We start from the raw sequence: 23,956 nt of genomic DNA on the forward strand, positions 1-23,956 counted from the left end.
GCCGGTCCTGACAAACAGCATACCAGCTACATAACCGTTGCTGAATAATTGTAAAAGGGCTTGCACTACATCTTACGCATAACAAGACGCAGGCTTCTTGTAATCCATTGTTTGGGAGTATCACAGCAAGATGCTTGGGGTGAAAGGCACTATGGAAATGCCAAATACTGGCTTCTTTCATTTCCTCTGTGGTGCTCCCTAGTTCCTTCTCTCTCTCTCTGCCTATGCTACCTGCTTTAAGATTTGCAAAGTCGAAAGCAGAAGGGCAGATTCAGGCGCTGCCTGGTACTAAGTTGCTACTAACAATATTATAATTAGCCGCTTCCCCCAGCCACTCCCTCTCATCTGCTCTTTATGAAGCCATTTATACAGTGGGCTTTCCAAAGTCTGAACACTTGCATAATTGCCTTTTTCTAGGAGACATTTGCAGTTAAGTGCCCTGTGTTTGGCAGAATAAGATTAAGAATCTCACTTTGCCTTCTGGATATTTCTGTCCTGATTTACAACAGGGAGCTGCTCTCAAGCAGTTACCTATCATTTTGGACTATCAGATATTCTGTGCTCTGGTTCATGTCATGATCAATAATTCATGTGTCGATAACAGCCCCATTAGCTGAGATGAAGGCCAACATCTTTATTCGCAATAAGAATATTCCACTGTCCTAAAGACTTTTCTCTTTCCCAGAGAGTGGTGGTTGTAGAAGACATAAAAAGATGGAAATCTGTCCTGGAGCTTCCTGGCCAGTCTAAAGAGAATTTGATAGAAGCTTTGGAGGAATTGAAGAAGAAAATCCCTTCTAAGGATGTGTTACTTTCAACAAAAATAGGTGCACTTTGTATCTAATTTAGATCAATTTGTGTTCTTCGCTTGTTGGATTTTTCCATACACAAGGGAATTGTTGACAGTATTTTTCAGTAATGGTCCTAAGCACTTTACCTTATTGTTAAATAAAATCCTGGTGGTAGGTAGCTACATGGTCTGCAAAATTCTTAGTACAGCGAAGAAAGAGTTTTCCTTGAATTATTCACAATTATTTGGATATTGCCTGCTTATAATCAAGGGCTGGGTCACTCCCTTCCATGGTAAAATATGTGGGAGAAGGACCGAGGGGGAGGAAATCTCCACAAAGTTCCTCCTTGATTGGTCATGAGTGGTTAGTCTCTTGTGGAATGAGATGCGGGACCCATCTGCAAACCCAGAGAAGTCCTCAGGATCTGCTGGAGGCCCGAGCCATCAGCAGAGAGGCCCTGCTCCTTAGTTACAGCTACCTCAGTGCTCCTTTCTTCCCCAAGGAATCCCCAATGTGAAGGAGGCTACATGCTTATAACACTGCCACAACTTGATTAATTTTCACAGGACTGGGGGACAGGGTATGATATGAGACCACCAGTTCCTGGCTCTGTTTTTGTGCAGATTCTGATCTTGCAGAGATCACCCCAAGTTGTACTGGAGGGGCAGAGTAGCAGTGCCAGGGCTGATGCCCCCCACCCCCCTTCTGTGCAAAAGCAGTAGGATCCTCATGCAGAGGGCCCTCTTTGTGTATGGAACAGGAAGAATGATCTGTCCCTTCTGGTCTGAATTTTGTAATTTAATTTGCCATTTTTAGCACATTCAGCCTTCCTATATCACAGGGGTTCTCAAACTGGGGGTTGGGATCTCTCATGGGGTTATGACGTTATTACATGGGGGGTCACGAGGTGTCAGCCTCCACCCCAAACCCCGCTTTTCCGCCAGCATTTATAATGGTGTTAAATATATAAAAATGTGTTTTTAATTTATAAGCACTCAGAGGTATGCTATGTGAAAGGGATCACCAGTACAAAAGTTTGAGAACCACTGCAGGTCTGCACCAGTGACAGATGAAGCAGTTGTGCTGTATGAAACCCAAGGAGTAACAGTGACACCTTCTGGCCAATAGTGTTATCACTTAAAAATTAATATCAAGCAGAAGAAGAGGAACTGTGCCTTCTGCTTTGTGTTACATCAGTGAGTTTCAACCTGTGGAATTTTTTATTGGAATTGAATTTTTTTAAGGGATCCACAAATGAAAAAAGGTTGAAAACCACTGTGCCTTTCAAAGGGCACATTTCCTTGATAGTGCGGTAGCTCTCTGTGCATTTCCGTGGGCGTGAGAAACGTCACTGATGGTGATTGGAAAACAGTAGGAAATCATTACTTCCTCATTCGTATGTAAAAACATTGCAAATATCACCTAACATCCGCTTCCCTAAAGAATTTTTTAGCAAACGTTTTTATTCTGTGTGAGCCAGTCCTGAAGACTTTACACTAGATTTCCCATCTGTCTAAGTACTCGTGTAGCCCTGTATTGCCTGAGCACCTCACAACACACTTCTGTGATCTAGGGAAATGCTACTCCCATTTTACAGCTGGATAACCGAGCACCTAGGAAGTTACTCAGGCAAAACCACCATTAAATCAGTGAATAAGGACTCTGCAAGCATTGGCACCAGTGTTTTCCTATTTGCATTTATGTCCAGTGCTTAGTTTTCTGCTGAAGCTGTCTGAGCCCTGGTCTACACTGGCGGGGTGAAGAGATCAATCTAAGTTACGCAACTTCAGCTATGTGAATAACGTAACTGAAGTCATGTACTTGGATTGACTTAGCATGGTGTCTTAACCGCAGCGAGTCGACTGCTGCCTCTCGTGGCGCTGGAGTACAGGAGTTGCCGGGAGAATGCTCGGGGGTCAATTTATCACACCTAGACTAGACACAATAAATCGATCCCCGCTGGATCGCGGGTAGTGAAGACATACCCTGACTTACAATGCTTTGTGGCTGTTTTGTCACTAATGTGTACTGACAGGTCTGGATTACACTTACCTACCCACCAAAGTTGAACGAACTCTGTTACTGTTTCTATTTGGCAGGTCACACGGTGAATAAGATGCGCAAACATTCAGACCATGATGTGGCCAATCTCGCAAAAGACGTTTACAATGAGTGGCGAACTTTCATCAAAGATTATTCAAACAAACCATCGATAGAAGTCAGGAGTGATCCCAAAACAGAGACTCTCAGGAAGAACGCACGGAAGCTCCTTTGCGATGCTCTGCAACTAGAGGTAATATTCTTGATACTTTTATTGTTTTTAGCTTAAAAGGAGAGTATATAGGTAGCTGCTGTATCAAGAGATCTGTTACTGGGTTTTTTTCAAAAGGAGTTAGTTTTCCTTTGCCCAGATTACTCTGGCTATTGAAAACAAAGGTGAAAATGACACTGACGCTGCTCTCATTTACACAGTCCGTAAACAGGACACCTGTGTGTCTGTTATGCTTAGATCATATAGGGGAAAGAGGACGTTAATACAGAAATCTATACATCCTACTATTTATTAGCTATAAAACCTACACAAAGACCTCTTGGTGGTTTTATGTTTCAGGGTAATTGTATTTCAGTAATTAAGTATTTGTAAATTAAAACATTGCAAAAATGTACAGATGGGGTCAATAGTATATAAAGTGGTGGTAAATACTAGATCCCTGTGGTATCTTTAAGTGAATGAACAAGATGTGCTGTAAGGCTTAATGATTAGTTTGCCTGGTGTATTAAACTCCATAATAATTATCCTTTTCATTTATTCATTAATTATCCTTTAAATAGAAAGTCAAGTCAATCAGGAGTTACAAAGCCAAGTTAAAGGTAATGTGTTCTTTACTTTTATCTGGCCTTAGGAAAAATGAACACTCTGGCCAGTTAAGAAGTGAATAGTATGTTCTGAACGGAGTTCTCACCTGTCCCCTTCAAATAGGGGTATGATAGGTTAAAGTGGGGATGCCTCAAGATGACTGGATGATTCAAGGAGCTGATAAAAAAGAAAGGCTCCTTAATACATTAGGTGGCTTGTTCAAATCCTGTCCTTTGGATCCGTGTCAGTTTCTAGCACAGAGGCCTGGTGGTATGAACAGACAGGGTTTGCAGTGGCACAAGGTACCTGCAGTCTACCCTCTGCCAAGGCAATTCATGCTGCTTCAGAAATAGGCAGTGCTGGGTAGAGACACCAGTGGCAGGGCAGAGATTAAAATTTCCCTCTCCAAACAGGACACATGAAAGGATGTTAAGGAAAACATTGTCTGCTCCCCCATAGGCATGAATCTCCCCGGAATGCTGCTACCATCAGAGAGGTGTAGTTTGCTTCAGGGTGGGCCAGTCGGATGTATAGACAGTCACAGGAAAAGGAGGGAGTCCAAGAATTGGGAGTACAAGGACAATGGAGGGGGAATCTGCAGGTGGGGGCAGGGTACAAGGACTAAGTGGGTCAGACGGGGATATGCAACTGGGAGATGGGTAGCAGAGGGGGGATAAAATGGGGCAAGGACTTGGGGGTTAACTAATACTCTAATAATAACACACTAATATTTTGGAATCTCCCATCTGTGAAAGTGTGGGAGATTCCCCATCACTAAAGGCAAAAGTGAAAATAAAAGTGTGGTGAGCAGTTGAGGTTTCATTTCTTGCTTTATTGTTTATTTCTTACTTTTCTAAGCTGTGCCAAATTACAGATCTTGGCACATAGCTTCATAATTAACATTTAGCAAATCCCTTTCTGCATTCTTAATTACACCTCCTTCCACACACAGCCTGCATTTCCCTTTATAGCACCAGGCAAAGCTCCCAAGTATTTGGAGTGTCTTAGAATTGCTTTTAGGATTGAGCTGAAAATAGTATCCAAGGTGCCTTGTATTAGAAAGATCAAATGTGAGATTTATGGAGACAGTGCAGTGTAGTTTGTAATTGCAGTTGAACTTGATACCCAAAGCTGGTTGCAGATTAGTGTCCTGTTGTGAGGGCAAAGCATTGCCTCCCAGTTGGAGATGCGAATGAGTGCCCTGTGACTGACCAAGTTGCCTTGTTCCTTAATTGCTTGGGTGGAATTAAATTGCTCTTCCTGTTTCACATGTGATGGGAAGTAGGTTTCCTTGAATTTGAGCTGATTAATGAAGAAACTCTGAAAACCACCGAACTCCAATTTCAATCAGTTGGTCTCCTTATTAAACATAAGGATCTAATTTTACACTTTGCTGTTTTCAGATTGATCACCCACTGGCTGAAAATATTGAGCGAGAAGCTTTTCATCTCTCTTCCCGTCTCATTAATGCACCATATCGCAGGACAGTGCGAGCCCTAGTCTTCACATTAAAGCACAAACCTGAAACCCGCGCACAAGTCAAAACTGGTGCACTCCCAGTCAGTGCGCTTGTACAGAACCATAGGAAGTGACTCAGAGTGCCTGGTGCTGAACATGGGATTCGCGTGTCTATGCCACATATAGGGATTGAGAAGCCCTTGTGTTTTAAGAGTGCAGGAGCACTGGTCATGTTAATCAGTCTGCCATTGTAAGGACAGGATATATCAGGAAGGTATCTGGGGCAAATTCAGTGGAGATGTAAGCAGTGGTGTAAATTAATCATCTGTGAGTCAATGGACATTTGAGGGAACAGAATGAGTGGGGTTGTAGCAGGAAAAGCACATAGGCCTCCCCTACTTTGCTTTATGCCTTCTTAGTTAGTTAGTTACTTACTTGATTACTTTTCCTGCTACAAACCCACTCTTCTGGTCCCACAGCATGTAAGTTACATCAGCTGTTCAGCGTGTAAGTTGTGTCAACTTGCACTGGCAGAACCACACGTCACTTGCACCACCATTTATGTCACATCTGAGGGCATGTCTACACTACAGCAGTACATCAGTGCAGCTGCACTGATGCAGCTTTGCTACTGTAGCACATCTGGGAGAGCCCTCTCCCCTCGGCGTAATTACTCCACCTTTGCGAGAGGCTGAAGCTATGTTGGCAGGAAAGTGTCTCCCCTCGACGTAGCACCGGTGTGGACAGTGCTTAGGTCGCTGTAACTTGCGTTGCTTGAGCGTGTGTGTGTGTGTGTGTGTGTTTTTCACATCCCTGAGTGACGTAAGTTACATCAACTTAAGCGGTAGTGTAGACCAGCCCTTAGCATGACTCCCTGTCTCTGCCAGGAGCATAGTGGAACTATCCGAAAGGAACAGTGATGTTCAGTGCCAGTCAGAAGGGATGAGAGTTTTACAATCAGAAGTGAAGGTGATGACTAACTGACAGCTCTAGTTAACTCAAGTTCTGTCATGTTCCCTGCAGTAATATCCAGGTAGTCCAGAGCTAACACTTAGAAAAGTGAGGGGGCTTCTCTTCACTGTATTCCAGAGTTGGGAACTCAGACCACAGTCTGTGTTGGCTGGCCAGCTTTATCCCACTGCATCCCAAAACCTCTTTTATCTCAGCATTGTGGATGTCTCCCTAGGCCTTCAGGTAAACGAGGCGGCACCTATATTTGCTACATGACATCTCTTTGCTGTGTATTCTACTGAGCATCTCACCTTAACCATCAGCACCTCATTCCTGATTTATTTAAGTGTGGTGCTTGTTTTTTATGTGTGCCAATGTGAGGAAAGCTTATAATGAAATCTCCAAGTATAATTCAATGGGAGCGTAAATTGACCTTTCATAAAGGCTCTTACCCCCACAATGTAATAAATATTAATACATTAGAGCGATTATGTGAACAACTTTTCAAGCAATAAACAGATTATTTTTAACCAGCACGTGTTTCCCGGTATTAATTAGTGGCAGCTTTGTCTTTTCTCCGATTGCATTAGTGCCATGAGTCACGTTGTTCTTGATACGCATACTGTTCCTGAGGCTGTGGCAGACACAGGCTCTCTCTGCTGTGCTGTGTGTTCTGACTATGTGCAGGCTGGTCACAGAACATAATCAGTGAGATGAAACTATAAGAGTAGAGATGGCCAAGTACTGGGATAAGTGAAACTTGTGTGTTGTTGGCCCTGGAAATGTGATGGGGCAAGGAATCCAACATCTCATCATAATGTCAAGTTGCTTCAGTAAGTACTTCCCCTAATCATTTCTGGTCAGTACTTGTGTCTGTCTCACAAAGTGCTACTAGGTCAAGATGGTTGGTGCATGTGGAGCAACTGTATGTTAGGTGTTCACAACAGTCCACATTCAGATCTCCTCCAAGATAATGAGAGAGAAATGATTATCCACCCAGTTGTATCTGACAGCCCCCTTTTTTCTCCACGGATATTGAAAGCTGAAGCAGCACTCCACTCCGAAGTTCGTGGAGTCAGTGACTTTGCCCAGCACTGCATTCTCCAGACACCTTACGCTACTCAATTCTTTTTATTAATTTCAAAGCAATGACTCCCTAATTTAGAATAGTGTAATACAGACATTCATTTAAAATTAGGGATGGTGGGCTGGAAACATGACTGAGTCAGATGTTGGAGATGGCTATCTGCAATGCAATGAGTAACAATTTGTTCTAGAGCATTACGGGTAGGTGTATGACTGATTGTTAGGGGAGTAATAGCTGAGTGAAGACCTAACCCTTGGGGTTTGGCTACATTTGCAGCTGTACAGCGCTAGGAGTTAAGGATGTCTTCGTACAGCTGTGTACGGAAAGCGCTGCAGTGTGGCCACTTTTGCAGCGGTGTTGGGAGTGGTGCATTATGGGCAGCTATTCCAGCATTCAAGTGGCTGCAACGTGCTTTTCAAAAGAGGCGGGTGGGGTGGAGTGTGACAGGGAGCGTGGGGGAGACAGAGAGAGTGGATTTTTGGAGCTGACACTCTGTCAGCTCCCTGCCTTGCAAGTTCTGACCCCATCCCCCACCCCTCTCTCATTCACTAAATGCAAACAGCCTTCTTTGTTTTGTTCCTCACAGACCAGATAAGCAGCTGCTCCGAAACGGCCCCGCCTCACCCGCCATGCTGCCTCTGTCCTCAAGCAAACACTAGCTGTGGACATTCCAAAGGGATCCCCCTGCCTGCCTCTGCTCATTCACAGCAAACAGTAGCTGTGTTAGTTTTTTAGATAAGCAGCTCCAGGAGCCCAGAGTTCACAACAAAACAAAGAGTGTTATCTTTACTTAAAAGCATTATGGGAAGGTTCCGGAGGTCAGTTACAGTGTAGTAAGATGAATCACTGTTTACACTGGCACCCCAGCACTGCAACAGCAGCACTGTTCTCTTTATTCCTCTCGTCGAGGTGGAGTACATACAGCACTGTATGTGCCTTGCCAGTGTGGACGGGGAGTAAGTTACAGCGCTGTAAATGCACCACCAGCGCTGTAACTCTCAAGTGTAGCCAAGCCCTTGGTCTGCTTGTTGCTACCCACAGTGCCTAAACCACAATCCACTTATCACAAGTAACTGGACCCAGTTGACACAAGTTAAATACTCAAAACCATACTGACACAGCATGTCAACAATATGCTGGACTGGCATGAAGGCAATTCAGGATCAACAGGCTCTGCATTAGTCCTTAGGTTTTATTCCAGAAAGGCCGTGCCCTGGTTTCCAGCTCCATTTTTGATTCAGGTCAGTTTTACTCACTCTCTCTGTTCGATGTGTGCATGTAACTTGAAGTCACAAATGTTCTGAACTTCCAACCATGGAGAGAGCATTTTCCCACACAACTGTGTTGATACTCTACTTGGGCTCCAGGCCTTGGCCCAACCTGGCCAAGTTGTGTTGAACTGTGTGGCGGTTTTGCAAGGTGAGCAAAGATCTAATAGAAAGTGCAGGGAGGCCCCAAACTCTTCTTTGCTGAAGCAGTGAAAGTGAGACTCAAGGCAGAACTGTCTCTGGGGTGCCTGAGCTGTGTTTTTTTCTTTAAAGATTATTTTACCCAGAGAACTGCCTGTGTACAAATGGCCCCTTCGCTGCCAGAAGACTTGCACCCTGTGTATACTCAGAATCAGCTCCACTTCTGTATTTACTTCAAGTTACCCAGTTAAGGGAAAGTGAGCTGTTTTCTTGTTGAAACCCAGTGGCTCTCAATCTTTCCAGACTACTGTACCCCTTTTAAGAATCTGACTTTGTCTTGTGTACCCCCAAGTTTCACCTCATTTAAAAACTTACAAAATCAGACATAAAAATACAAGTGTCACAGCACGCTATTACTGAAAAATTGCTGACCTTCTCCTTTTTACCATTATAATTATAAAACAATTTGAATATAAATATTGTATTTACAGTTCAGTGTACAGTATACAGAGCAGTATAAACAAATTCTAGTTTGTACTGACTTTGCTGGTGCTTTTTATGTAGCCTGTTGTAAAACTAGGCACTTATCTCAGGGTATGGCTACACTGGCACTTTACAGCACTGCAACTTTCGCGCTCAGGGGTGTGAAAAAACACCCCCCTGAACGCTGGAAGATACAGCGCTGTAAAGCCTCAGTGTAATCAGTGCCGCAGCGCTGGGAGCGCGGCTCCCAGCGCTGCAAGCTACACCCGTAGAGGATGTGGTTTATGTGCAGCGCTGGGAGAGCTCTCCCCCAGCGCTGGCGCTCTGACCACACTCACACTTCAAAGCGCTGCCGCGGCAGCATTTTAAAATTTCAAGTGTAGCCATACCCTCAACAGGTTGATATACCCCCGGGTGGATCTCTAACTTGGCTAATAGCACCTTTATGCACTGTGGTGATAGGTGGGAGAGGGGAAAATAACCCAGCTCGGCTAGAGTGACTTTCCAGGGCTGCAGTTAGAAAAAATTTGTTTTTATCTGTAAATTGAGCACATTTGACAAATATGTGGAGCCCCATTAATGGCCTTTGATAGCGTCGCTTTTCAGAGTAGAACCAGACTTTTAAGTTCAAGTGCAACACATGCATCAAACATGCAGCTGGTGGGTCAGACTCAACCCACCTGATGTGTTCATGTGGTTTCCATAACACTTTCAGACTGGGCAGAATCTCAGCTTTCATTTAAACTAAAATAAAAAAATTCCTCATGCTTATGAAGGAAACCTTCCAAATGCAAACCAAGGGTAAAGTGATGTCACATTGCCTGCCTGATTCTGCAGTCAGTCTGAAAGAACGTTTCTCAGACACATGAACTTCTCTGCCCCCTATTAATCCCATTGGACTGTTGACTAAAATGATGACAGTCTCATGTCAACATTAACAATTGTGTTACTGATAACATTGAGGATGGGAGAAAATACCAGGGGTCGGGGGGTTGGCATGGGGAGTGGAAGGAGGGAAGGAAATGCAGAGAGAAGAATAGAGAGAGACAGAAAGGAGGTTGGGGAAGGAAGAAAAAAAATCAAGGGCAGACATAGCAGTGGGCCCACCCAAGAGTATGCTTTCCCACTGAGTGATAGTGAATGTGGGAATGGAATACTTTAAAAATATCCAAACATTTAGTTACTTTATAAAGACCTGATTCCCTCCTTGATCAAACCTCCTACTGACATCAGTAGATGTTCTGCTGTGGATGGAGGTGGGTATGGAGTCCCAGTTTTATGCTTCCGTTTATGGGCTGTGACTAGATGTGGAATTCAAGCCACTCCATGCAATCAATTTGACACCCCTGAAGGGAAAGCCAGGCGTAATCATCCCTTTTCCCGCCAAGTAAAATTACCTGGCTATTAACACTCCCTGTTAGGAGACCCTCAGCAAGTGGCATCGGTGACACTGGGGGTTAATGCACTAGACTTACAGTGCAATTCCTGTAAATTGCTGGACGTTTTCTACTTCTGGTTTTGTTTTACAGCAGTTGTGTGGAAGTGGAGTAGCCAGAGTGCCAGCTAGGCACTTCCTAAAGCCAGGGACTCTCCACAAGTCTTTGTTCTAACAAGGGAAAGTCCTGTAGATGAAAAGACCCAAGAGAACCTCACAGGTGCCACTCTTCTTGAGAATGACTCTGGGCAAACTGGTTTCCTCTGAAACAACTTTGTTCCCTTTTTAAAGAGGAAATTTGGTATAAATCAGGTACCAAAAATAGTCTGGAGAAGATGTTTGTTTCCCACCCCACCTCCGCAATTAAACCCAACCCACCAATAGTCCTGAGCCAATGCTGACCTGCCGGGTGAATATAGACTCATTGCAACAAGTGAACGGAGACTGGAGACCTTCTGCTGAGGTATGTAAGAGATTCTTTCCTGTTATTGCTTTCCATTCTGATGCTTCTTGAACTGAATGGCAGGGAGAAGAGATGAGTTCATCCTCTTCTGGTTACAGCTAAAGCAGCTTTGCCAGGGCTGACTTTTATCCCTAGCTAAATAAAGTGGCTTTGGAATGCAGTAGGGGCCACCAAATGACAGGTATTTACAAGTGATTTCCCCAAGGCATTGTTGCCCAATGAGAGCTTTATCCCTCTGCCAATTACTCAGGTCAGCCAGGAAGTACAGAGTTAAGACATTCCACATGAGTTGCAATGGGGAAGTAGACAGTAGCTTTAATTTCTTTTTTAAAAGACTTTAAAAGTATTCTCCATTAAGAGGCTGGTCCTGCAAGCTCTCCATGCACAGAATGCTCACTGTCTCACTGGGAATCCTGTGGCTGAACAATTTGCAGGATCAGAACCACACTAGATGGTGGTAAAACATTATTAACCAGCTGTGCGCTGCATGTTTCCATAAAGCCCTATGCATTTGGATGATGCTTAAGGACATACTTGTGACTATCCATTTAGGAGGTAGGACAGGGATATTAGAGAGACAAGGAGGGTGTGATAATCTCTTTTATTGGACCAGCTTCTGTTGGTGAGAGACAAGCGTTTGGGCTTACTCTGAGCTCCTCTTCAGGTCACTGAAGAACAACAGTGCATAGGGAAGGGAGGACACCCAGCCCACCTTAGGTATTTGTGGCCTGCAGAATCTAATTTTTCCATTTCATTTCTGGTTGGTAAGAACTGAGGGTAACTGATGCAGAAATGTCTGCCTCTGTCTTCAGGCAGCCTAAACAGTAGCTCTCTGAAGTATTGACTCCCCTGTCCCTCATTAGGCTTACTGGTTTGTTGACTCCCAAGCTCAATGATGACACTTCAATGTCAATATTAACTATTTCACTGCTGTTTCTTTTAGCAGACAGAATGAGCCGAGGGGTGGGAATTGGGAGTTGTTGCAGGGAAGGAACTGCAGAGGGAAGGAAGCAGGAGAAAGACAAGGGGGGAAAGGGAAGGAGAAACAGAAGGGAGGATGAAGGTAGAGGAGCAACAAAGACCAGGGCAGCAGTGGTCTTGCATGAGGCATATTTTTCCATCAAATGATGCTGAATATGGTCAAGGGATTTAACAAATTACAACTAAAAATTCAGTTCCTACTACCAGGCTGTATTTGCCCCTTGGTCTTAGTGCTAATCTCTCTCTGCCATGCATGGGAGATCTGCTGTGGATGAGTGGAGCAGGGGTCCTCCATTTATAACCCAGCCCATGGAGTGTCATTAAGCCTGGAATTTGGCCCACTGTACAGGATGAGTGCCATGTCGTGGACTCCCATCCACCCCATTAGTATTATTCACCATTTCAGTTACACTATCATTGATTATTTATGAGCCCCACTCCTGTGAGCTCCCATGGTACAAGCAAGATCATCAATGGCAAATCAAGCATGGGACAGCTCCATTGTTAAAAAAGCATGTTTAAACACATATTTAAAAGCCATTCTCGCACTGGTGCAGATATGCTGGTTCATCTTCAAGGCCTTTTACAGACATTAACCCACACAACATCCCCATGAGGTGCATAGGCATGTATTAGCTTCATTTTATAAGAGGGGAAACTGAGGCAGAAAAGTGCTGTGACTTGCCTAAGGATACAGAGAGTGCCAGGATTATACTAGAGGAGTTCCTGTCTCTAAATCCTATGCTGTCAGACCACTAGGCAGTGCCTATGAGCTCTGTCAATTAGACCAGATTATGGGATAATCCTTGCCAATTAGAAATTAATATATACAAACCAATGATTTCCATACATAGAATATGCCTTGAACGGATAAACATCTAATTCTATGTAACTGTAAATGTTAAAAAGGCCAAGCAGTTTTTCCCCAGGCCAATATTTATCTTAAGATGAATTTTCACTAGTCTAAATTCTAAACCCCTGCACTGATTGGAACTGAGCAGGGAGGAGGCAGTGAGGGAGAAGCTCTGGGAGAGGGAAGGCCGATGCCACATGATTCCAGGGTCCCTGCCACATAAATAATGTGCTGCAATAGACCTGAGGCTTTGTCCAAAGCGTAGGCTGAGCAGCACAGATGTCAGGATAAAATCCCCTATGCAGACTGCTCTGGGAAAGCCTGCTACAACCTGCTGGCTTTCTGGACAAGGCTGTTGCTAGCATACTTCAGCTCTAGCATTGAGAGGGCCTATGGGACACGTCCAGCCAATCTGCTCTCATTTCCAACTCCTGTCAGAAGCCTGGTGAAATGAGCACAATGCAGCAGCAGCTGGATCACTGTACAGATTAACTTGTGGAACTCATTGCTCACAAAGAACATATCTAGCAATTAAAGAGAGGAAAACCCTGCACAGTATTTCATCTATGGAGAGTTCCATCCCCTGTAACTCAATCCCCCCTTTACCGTGACATGGCTGAACCTTGGCACTGTTAGGAGGCCTCAATTTTCTGCTCAATAAACATAACTCATGCTCCATTATCCTGTGTACAGTCAGGGAGCGCCTTTTGGCTGGGCATCTCAGTGCCCTGTAAAGCAATCATCAATGGTGCCTCCTACCACCCCAGTACCAGTACAACCGTTGTTGAAGAGGAGTGACCAGAGCAATGAAGGGGCTTCCCAAGGGCATATCACAAGTCATTCTTAGAGCTGGGAGCAGACCCTAGAAGTCCTAACTCCTAGCCCCCTGCAGGCCACAGTTTAAAGGGCCAGTTGCTAAAACAAAGAGAATGCCTTTCATTTACCGTAAGAGAGAGGCCATCACCACCCACACTACTTCTCCGTCTAAGCCCCCGACAGGCGTCAGGGGAACATCTGATCCCATCTAACGTGTCAGTTACCTGTGAGTGAGCCACCAAATCCTAGCTGGTCCTTGAGTTTGGGCTGAAGGGCATGTTTTTCTTTTCACAGATCATGTACCAAATCACAGAGGGGAGGAAGAGGCGCTTGCTTCTTCCAATGCATGGTAGCATCAGGAAGCTGAAGCCCTGAATGTTTAAAATAAGCTAGCAACAGACCTCTCAATATATCATTGCATTTTTAATTGTCCATATGCTCAATCCATTATGTTTCCCCAGATGGTAGGGATGCTTAACTACTACTTCCTCATCTGGGCTGTAATAATGAGGATCTCTGGCAGGCACCTGGCACCGAAAGGTAAAATACAAGATCTATGCACTGTAAACTGAGACGCAAAAGAGAGGTGAATTCACTGCTATTACCCGTTGGAGATACTTTCTGCTGCTTGCAATTGAGATCAGTTTAATCATAGGGCTGTGGTCATTCCATTATTATTTGCATTGCAGCCACGTCTAGGGAGCCCAGTCATAGACCTGGCCCCAGAGTGCCAGGTGCTGCACAGACACAGCCCTGCCCCCGAAGAGCTTACAACGTCGTGTCAGATGCTAAATCTGAGTGCGGGTAACATTCGGCGAAGTCTTGCTAGTGACAGAGGGCTTGATCCTGGCACAGGGCAGATATGGGGGGTTGTGTCTATAAACAGAAGGTGAAAAGCGATGAGCAGGGCAGACAGTGTGGGGGAGTCTGATCCTGGATGACTCAGTGCACTGTGCAGCTGCCATGTTATCCTGCCTAACAGCAGGAGCAAAGCCAGAGAGGGAAACGTGCAGTTCAGCAGCTCATTAGCATGATGGGACTGACACTTTCACCCAGGTCTCTTACCACAGCCTGCCCTTCCTTTACCCTGCATGTGCATAAGTAAAGGAGCAAGCACACCAGGGGGTTGCAGCTTGCTACCATGCAGTATGCCTAGTACTCAGCCTGACTTGCCCAGACAAGTAGTTTCCATTTGCGCTGGAGCACACCAACCTGCTGCATGATGGGCAAGGACTTGCAGGGTCAAAGCTACAGTCTTCAGCACATAGAGACTTCTCCCTCCCTTTGTCTCCCCTCTTCTGCCAGCTGGCTTGGAGGCTGCCGCTGGGGAAGGGAGGGGAAGGGAAGGGAGGGGTGGGGCTTTGGGTACCCAGAAGGGCAGGTAGAAAGAGTTCTGGGCATGGGAGGGCAAGGCAGATGAAGCTGGGTATCAGCAGCTGTTTCTGTTACCTGAGGTTCAGCAATGTGCAAAGGGGGGTCAGAGCTCCTAAAAGAGCAATATGTGATTGAAGGCCCAAGGCCTTAATCCAGGTGTTCACAGTCACTGGGAGAAGAAAAACATAGCATGCATAGGCTGAAAGCCACATTGCTAAATAAAATAGTTTTGTGTCTTTCATTGACTTCCTCCTACCCCAGAAAGCAAATGTTACTTTTCCATTGTATGGACCCAGGGCCTGCACAAAAGTAAGCACATCAAATGTTTGTTTTAAGCATAGCTGAAAAACAGCCGGAGTGATACTTTTTTTGTACTCTTATCCATCAAGATAGGTAAACAGACGTTTGCTTCCAGAGTTTGAACAAAACAAACCCCTTGTGGAGACTGTGCCTGCCAAGGTCCAGCCTGGAGCAAATTTTACAGCTAAATTATAAGCCCCTGAAAATAGAGTCTTAGAATTATCACTCCTAACTAGAGGCTGGAGGTGAAACCAGACTGGCTGTGATGAAGGCTAGGCGGAGAAGATCTCCTGTTTAGGCTGTGTAAAAAGGCAGTGTTCCCCCATGGGTATAGATGTGTATTTGGGGGATATGCAAGATAAAGTGCAGTAAGATTATTGTGGCTTTTTTGAATGTTAACTCCTCCCTGCATAGAGCATTCTGAAGATTACCAGCAAGATGCTCCCTAGTTCCAGTGGCATAATGAAAAAGGGCATCGATCTGTTTGATGATATATCACTCCGTTCTCCCCTTGCAATCTCTAGGAGCCTCTGCTTCCTTCCACCTGCGGTGCTTAGTGCTTTATCCAAAGTGCATGTCATGCCATTGGACTCCACAGGATGGTGCTGCATCCAATACAACATTCCACCTCAGATATAAGATGAGGTAAATAAAACTGGGTGAAAACTTTATCCCAGCTATGAAACATGATCCTTGAATTACTGCATGTTTATGGGAGACTCCACAGCATCCAGCAAGGGGATGTAACGCTCTTCTTTTGACATTATACAATTCACTGCATGGAGTTCCCCTTCTTTCTCTTTATTCTAATGTATTGAGAGTGGTGTGGGCTGCAGTATTTTAGTTGCACAGTAGCTGCACTGTAGTGTCCCCTCAGATGGGGGGTGGGAATCAGAACAATTGTCTAAGTACCTTTCCACCCATATAGATAAATTCTGCAGCATTGGCCTTCTTGGTGTTATTGTGGGTGTCTAGATTATTCCTTTAGAATGCTGTGGTTAGAAACAAGTAGCACCAGCACTTGTTAAGTGTGTATCTAAATCACACACACTAATGCGATGGCCTTTGATCTAACTACTCTCTCCTGGGGCACAGCGTACTGCATACCTCGGCAAAAGGCGCTGGGGTGTTTGCAGCTGGACACACCAAGTGCACCTTTCCAGTCATCCAAATGGACATCCCAGTGGTTGACAAAGCACATGCATGTTCCATCAGCAGTGCGATGGGTTGAAAAATTCACTACCTAGAGATTTCCACATGCTTCAGGAGCGAACCCAGAAAAAATGCAGCTTTAAAAAGGAGTGGGAGGGTGGACTGGGAGGGCATTGTATGTCTTCCTGCATAGAGACCTCTGGATGGGATGGTCTCCTCACTGTTTGTTCACTTGGTTTAGGGGAATAACAGAAGCCGAAGAATGCAAAGACTATGTCACCAGTGGCCCCAACTCCTGCTATTTCAGCCGCACCAACCTGTGCCTGTACTTGACCTATGAAATCTGGGTGGAAGCTGGGAACCAGATGTCAGAGAAGCTGATTGTTAACACTGAAGACATTGGTGTGTGGGCTGTGTGTGAATGCGTTTCAGGGCGTGTTTGCGTGGTTGGTTCTTTGTTTAATTGTATTTATGGCAGAGAGGAAATTAGAGCAAATATTCACATTTGTGTCCTGACCTTCATCCCACTGGAGTGGATGGAGAGATTCTTAATGACATTAATAGGTTTGGATCAAGCCCTTAGAGGAAGGTGTCGTGCTCCAGTGGTCTTAGTCTAGGACTAGGAGCCAGAAAAAATGAGATATTGATTCCCTCTGTGCCCATATACAAACCAAACGTCCTGGGTCTCAGTTTCCCCATCTATCTAGTAGGAATAATACAACCTCACCTTAGTGTCGCAAGGGATAGTTATGACTGAAGCTTTCAAACACCCTTTGTGGAGAAGTACCGTTATGTAGGCAAGGGGCAGGCTATTCCTGACCACCTAGGCCTTGGCACAAAGGTGTTTTTACCATGCGTTAGCTAAGCCATCATAATTAACATGAGTTAAAATCTTGGGGCGGACAAGGCATCTTTCAGTTTTCACATGTGTTAGCAGGTCAAACCTCAGCATGCTAACGTGAAAACTACCAACTGCCTTGTCTATGGTGGGGTTTTAATACGCGCTAGCTAACACATGGTAAAACATCACCTTTTTTTCCTACTGTGGCCGCTCGCCCAGTGTGAACACAAAGCCCCCACTAGAGCACCCTCTGCTTTTAACGTTCACAATGTGAACAAAAACCCAGGGAAAGTCACATCCCATGGTTGTTCTCAGGCCCTCCTTGAATTATAAACAAAGGAGCTTCAGTCAACAGTGAAGCTCCAATAGTCTCTGGTGCTGAAGAGGAGAGGGGGAATCAAGCCAGGGGGCAAAGCCTCTGCGCATCCCTTATCTCGTGTGATTCCATCCAGGGGCAGACCCCTTCCTAACAGGGCTTTTTACACTTCTAGGCGTCCCACTCGCTTTATCTTGGCCTTTGCCCGGTATCTGCTCTCTTGCCATCCCTCCAGACAGCCTGCTGGATTGAACACAGCCTCCCAAGTCCTGCCTTGCTGCAGCTATGCTTTACTTTTTTATTGTCCCTTCCCCACAATGGTTCCCACAGCGCAGATACTTTTCGGAGGGGAGGGGTTGGGACAACGGAGGATTATTGGCCGAGGAGTTGCAATCTCTCTAACTCTGGGTGGATGCCATAAAACCTGCCTTGTTCCATTTTGATGCAGCGTGGCTCTTGCAGCGTGAATGGGCTGTTTGCCACTGGCTCAGTTCTGCAGCCCCTGCATGTGAGCCGCTTCCCCTGAAGTGGATGGGGAGCTCCTCACATGCAGCTGCAGCTCCAGAGTCAGAGAACCAGGCCCTTCCTCCTTGTGTTTGAGGCAGACCACAGAGAGAGCAGTAAGTAAACTAATCCCAGAGTGTCCTGTAGAGAAGGGCCAGGATGAGTCAGATTTCAGCTGGATGAGACTCTAGAAAGTCAGCACGTCACACCTGTGAGCTTAGTGCCTCTGAACATCTAGAGTAGGGTGATGGTCTGATAGAAGTCCCTTCTGAACAGTGTCAGGGGACTGGGATGTAACGCAGCATGCCCCAGCCACGTTGTAGATGGGTGTAAGCCAGGTCAATAACCATGTCTTCTAAGGACTGTAACATGATTCTAAGATGGACTATTCCCATCTACACAGGCAAGACCCAGCTGGGGCACTACTGTGTGCTAATCCAATCCCCTAACACTGAGAAATGTGCTGCATCGACAGGCCCATGACTAGAGCTGTTTCTTCCCATATATTTTGTTTATATGTTAACTCCCAAGCAGGGGGTGGGTGGCAGCCCCTGAATGTAATGGGCCTCTTTCAAAGGCAGTGGTGGTTAAAATGCCCCAAGATTGGCTCCAGTTTCCCTCTCTCCCATCTCTTTGCTGCCAGCTTCTCCTCGCTATAAACTGCCTTTTTTTCTCTTGTTCAGCCTACAGCAGCGTGAGTTACCCATCCCCCCAGCTCCAGAGTGAAACAGCTCAGCCTTTTCCTCCGCTGGTGGCTGTTGCTTGATTCAGTGCCAGGTTTGTGCATGTGGGGAAGAGAGAGAGAGCATGACACACACACACAGAGTGAGTGTGCAATAGGAGTAGTCTCTCTCTCTCTCTCACACACACACACACACTGTGTGATAGTAGTCACACACACAAAGTGATTGTGCGAGAGGTGTCAAATCTCTCACACACACACAAAGTGTGCAATAGGAGTAGAGTTTTTCTCTCTCACACAGAGTGAGTGTGCAATAGGAATAGAGTCCTCTCTCTCTCTCTCTCTCTCTCACACACACACACACACACACAAAGTGTGCATAGGGGTAGCATCTCTCTCTCACACACACACACACACAGTGTGCAATAGTAGCCACACACACACATGAAGTGAGTGTGCGATAGGAGTAAAATCTCTCTCTCTCTTTCTCACACACACACACACAGAGCAAGTGTGCAATAGGAGCGGATTCTTTCTTTTTGCGACAAGCTGAGACTGGACAATAGGATGGATCCCTCAAAAATTGCCCTGTTTTGTTCCTTCCCACTGAAGCATCTGGCACCAGCCACTGTCGGAAGATGGGCTCCTGGGCTAGCTGGACCATTGTTAGTCCAGTTCTTATATGGATGTATGGCCGTTCTTATATTTCCATCCAGGGAATGACCTGGTTACTTCTGCACTGAGACCGGTTTGTCTCCCCCAAGGGAGGGGTTTTTTCCCTCGACACACAAACCTCTCCCCTCTGATCCCTCAGCAAACAGCCTCTGCCCTTGCATGCTCCAGGCGGCAGCTTCAGAAATCAGCAACTGTAGCACACAAACAACAGACTGCGAGGAGCAGGAAAATCACCCCCAGATTGAGCAGCACACGCAGTAGTTTACTCAGTCGTAATACTTCTCTGCCCTATTGTACCTAGAAGAATTACATTAGAGACTTTCTTCACAGCGAGACTTACTCTTAGGAACATGGAGCGCTCTTTTCTATTGGCCAATGTGACTTCTCAGGATTTCCCCCGCTTCCTCGAAGACTTTGGCCTGATGGAAAAAAGTGGCCTGATTCAGGAAAGCAGCACTTAAGCATGTGCTTCAGTGCATCCCTGAATCGGGATTTTGCTTGGGGGAAGTGAAGTTATAGACCCTTGTGTAGTTATGTAACTAAGGGCACTGGGGCCAGATTCTGGGAAGAGCTCTCTGAAGTCAATGTGGTTTGTGGTGCTCATCACCACCACTTGGATTTTTTCAGTGGTTGGGCTTGGGAGGAGGGGAGTTCCTTTGGATCCCCATAAAACCTCAGAGCCAGTCTTGCACTGGCAGGACTCCTAGGTTGAGCAGTGTTGCTGGCAGATATTTTAGGAACATCTAGTTCACAAGTGCTAAGACAGGAGAACATAGGGCAATTTTACTGCTAGTGGCCATGCGCTCCTGGTGAGCTGTTATACTGATTGCTGCCAGCCAACAGAAACTTTAGTTGGCTGTTAGATAACAAGACTCACAATGTCGGCTTTAGCCAAAATTCAAATGGGAGCGGCACTCCCTGTCCAGACTGCTGAGATGGCAGTTTCCTTTTCCACTGTAGATTCATTACTCTTTGCTATGGGGAAGATACTAATAAATCTGTTTTAGTGATTTCCTCCTCTTGTGATGAGGGGTAAAATCTTCAGAAACAACTAAATGACTTAGGGGCCAAGGCCCAGATCCTCCAAGGTATTTAGGCACCTAACGCTCATTGTAGTGCCTAAATACCTTGGAGGATCTGGGACCTAGTCCCATTTTCAAAATGACATAGGCACCAAAGTCTCATTGAAAACCTGTGGGCCTTAGGCTCCTGAGTGTATAAGTCGCTTGGAAATGGGACCTAGCCATCTAAATCGCTCAGGCGCTTTCAAAAATTTTACCCTAGAGCATGAACAAACTACTGATCACACACGTACACATGGGCACGTAGCCAACCCTCCACCCATGTCCCGTGTACCCACAATGTGAGTTTAGCCCCTCCTTTCACCTTCTTCTTTTTTTTAATAGCTAAAACTGAACCACCAGAGGGCCTGAAGGCCACTGGATTTGGCACCCACCTATCCTTAGAATGGGGGTACCCACCTGGTGTGGCAGCCTCCTATTTCCCACTGGTGTTTGAGCTTCAGTACCAAGAACAGGGGAGCGGCAAATGGGAGGTGAGTCACTTTTGCTTTCCTTGTCTCCGATGGGCTGGTCTGTAGTGTAACAGGCATGGGGCTTTCCTTCCCAAAGCCCTGGGGAACCATGCCTGGTTTGCAAGGAACCTTGTGCAGCATAAGTCTGCACACTGCCTGGGAAACGTGAACGTGGGCTAGGAACTTTCAGAAGTGTGTTCAACAGCGGCAGATGAGCTGTCACAAGTAAAGCAAAACAATAAGCAATTGTGTCATCCCTGTTGTAGTTCCATGGACTTCACTGGGCTTACATCAGAGATGGCTCTGACCCTGCGGTCAGTATCTTAGTGCGAGTTCAGTATTGGCCATGTGTAACACCGACAGACCCCAGTCATTGGTGGGATGGATCAAATCTTGGACCTCTGGAGCTAAATGCATGAGCCTTTACTGCATGAGCTAAAAGCCTCTTAGCTAAGACTGTAGCAGACTCATTAATCTCTAAGCGAGCTCGGTGCCTCTAGATGGCGCAGAACACCACACTCAGGAGGTGTGTGGGTTACACATACACTCTGGAGGAGCACTGAAAGTGAAGGAACAGAAAGGCAACTTTTAGGAAACAATATAGCGGTTGGCCAGGAGGGTGGACTAACAAGCTGAACCCTCTCGGATGTCTATGATTCTTTTAGAAGAAAAGACTAACCCAGCTCAGGATCCAGATGTCATGGCCAGACTCTGTCCTGTTCCCACCCCTTTCTGCCCTTCTCCTACCCCTTTCGGCCCCTCTGGCCACATCAAGGACCAGGAAGCTGCCTTAACTGGGCAGCTAAAGATTCTTCCAGCATAGGCGAGTCCTTGGCTGGCACAGATTCAGCATAGCCAGGTCTAGGCCATGTCTTGGAGGTGTCGGGGGTGTGGCCAGAGCATGCTGTGCTCCAGCAATCTCCACAGGCATAACGGCTCCTCTTGAGTTATTACAAGCCAGTGTAGTTTGGAGCAGCCCTGCTATAAACTGCATGAGTATTGGAGCCTGTAAGCTGGTGGAGCTCCACTGACTTATGCAGCGTTGCACAGATGCACTCATGCTGACCTGGGTTTTGTCCTAAGTAGTCTTCAACAGTTTTTCCTGCAAATGCATTAGCTGCAGGCACAACCAGTGTGACAGCTACACTATAATAAAAATGGTTTTAGAAGCAGTGGTTTTTTTACTCACGAAAGCTTATGCCCAAATAAATCTGTTAGTCTTTAAGATGCCACCAGATACTTGTTGTTTTAGAGTAGGTGTAGATTTCCAAGTGGTTGCTCCATATATTGATATTTTACTTGCAGTATAACATTTAGTCACTAGATGTCTCTGTGTGCTATACATTTCCAGATAGGTTGAGTTCCCTGGTAAACAAAAGAGACAAAGCTGGAACTCAGGCTGCATGGAAGTTTGTTTCCTTCTGTCTATAGATTGCAGTTGTTTTCTTTAATGAGTACCTCCTCTTTAAGACAGACTGTGATTCCATATACGATGGAATAGTCTAAACAATGGTTTTTGAGAATAATTCAAAATTTGTTTAAAAAGGAAACGTATTTATTTAAACATGTGTCTTTCCAGGGTGTGGTTTATTGGTCCAGGGTCCCAAGACCTCCTTCTTTCTTCTCTTGGGGCTAACACTGATTTCTTCTATGGCCTTGAGACAGTCACTTTGCTGTGCCTCAGTTTTCTTGTGTGCATAACTTAATGTAAATGTAAAAATGCTTTGGAGATGCTGAGTTTAAATATTATTATCTTTCTTCCTCTCAGTTATTTCTCCTAACTGAAGAATAAAGGGGTAAAAGAATTACTCTTGTTCTTGGGAAGTGAAAGTAATTTAAATAAATTTTTCTCTTTCTCCATATTAGCAAGAGCCTGATGTGGGTGAGCAGACCAGCTATTCTGTTTATGGTGTGAAGCCAGACACTGTGTACATCCTGGCAGTCCGCTGCAAGAACTCGGACGGGAAAGGCTTTTGGAGTGACTGGAGCACCCCAGTTATAGTCAGTTCTGGCCAAGCCACAGCACAACCAGTGCAAGGTGAAGCATAGTGAAATAGAAGATTCACCACACAAGGCAATGGTTCATCTAGCCCAGCATGCTGCCTTGGAAAGTGACCTACAGCCAGTGCTTTGTTAACAGCATCGCAATAGACAGGGCATGTGAATATCAGGTCCCAAGAGCAGATTTTTTTGGTGATTCATTTTGTGAAAACATTTTGTACTGCTTCTTATTAAATAAAAGAAACCATAAAAGCTAAGGTGCCATTTCTATTATTGTTAGCTAGCAAGAAGGCGCTAAGGCTCTGAGTGTGCTTGGTCTGTAAATGCTGAGCCATTTGTGTGAGCTCCAGTTCCCAGGCCCAGACCTAGCTGGAACCTCTTTACAAGCCAGAAGGCCTTACTGACAATTACAGAGTCGCAACTGGAGCTGGGAAAGGTATTCTTCACTTCCTGCAGCAACTCCCAGATTCCCTGTGATAAAACAATCAGGGTCCGGGGACAAAACAGTTAAGTCTGATACGTCAGGCAGCATCATTACGTTTGAAAGTTAAAAACAACCCACGTTAGACTGAAGGTTGTGGGGTTGTGCTTTCAGAGCCATTGCTTCAGGATGCCTGCAGGCTCAGGGATAATTCTCAGCAGTTACACATGGCTCACGTTTGGAAGATTATTATTAATTATTATTATTATTTATTATTAATTATTCTTCTTCAGCCATGAAGGCTAGAAACTTACCACTTTTAAAAAAGAAAGCTGAGATTCTGCAGAATCTAAATATACCGTATAGGCCACATGAATATATCAAGTGGGCTCAGTGTTTGACACCTCTGCTTAAGAGAGTGCTAAGGTATCATTTGTTTTTGTGACCGGGTTAGCTTGGAAACCTGGAATTTATAAAACATTCCTGGACGAAGAGAGAATGAGTGACTCGTAGGTCTCAACTCTCCTGACTGTGTGACACTGGATTTTAAAATGTGAGGCAAACCCATCGAA

The 23,956-nt window shown here is 45.4% G+C and overlaps 2 protein-coding genes across 3 annotated transcripts in view; both read left to right on the top strand.

The window, feature by feature from the left end:
- The window catches only part of TCEANC2 (transcription elongation factor A N-terminal and central domain containing 2), a 10,402-nt gene extending 3,811 nt beyond the window's left edge, over window positions 1-6,591 (top strand). For both annotated transcript variants that reach the window (XM_032766957.2, XM_032766958.2), the window contains 3 exons: window positions 686-827; window positions 2,891-3,084; window positions 5,052-6,591. In XM_032766957.2, coding sequence (XP_032622848.1) covers window positions 686-827; window positions 2,891-3,084; window positions 5,052-5,240 — 525 coding nt within the window. In that variant the 3' untranslated portion in view covers window positions 5,241-6,591. The remainder of the gene's footprint in view (window positions 1-685; window positions 828-2,890; window positions 3,085-5,051) is intronic.
- Window positions 6,592-10,614: 4,023 nt separating this feature from the next.
- LOC116817141 (cytokine receptor-like factor 1) lies at window positions 10,615-23,128 on the top strand. The gene is made up of 6 exons (XM_032766956.1): window positions 10,615-10,934; window positions 14,046-14,124; window positions 15,783-15,903; window positions 16,652-16,812; window positions 20,835-20,983; window positions 22,829-23,128. Exons 1-6 carry the CDS (start codon window positions 10,866-10,868, stop codon window positions 23,009-23,011), a joined length of 762 nt encoding a protein of 253 aa, XP_032622847.1. The 5' UTR covers window positions 10,615-10,865; the 3' UTR covers window positions 23,012-23,128.
- The last annotated feature ends 828 nt before the right edge of the window (window positions 23,129-23,956 follow it).

The sequence above is a fragment of the Chelonoidis abingdonii genome, chromosome 7 (genome assembly GCF_003597395.2).
Source record: "Chelonoidis abingdonii isolate Lonesome George chromosome 7, CheloAbing_2.0, whole genome shotgun sequence".
Taxonomy (NCBI): domain Eukaryota; kingdom Metazoa; phylum Chordata; order Testudines; family Testudinidae; genus Chelonoidis; species Chelonoidis abingdonii.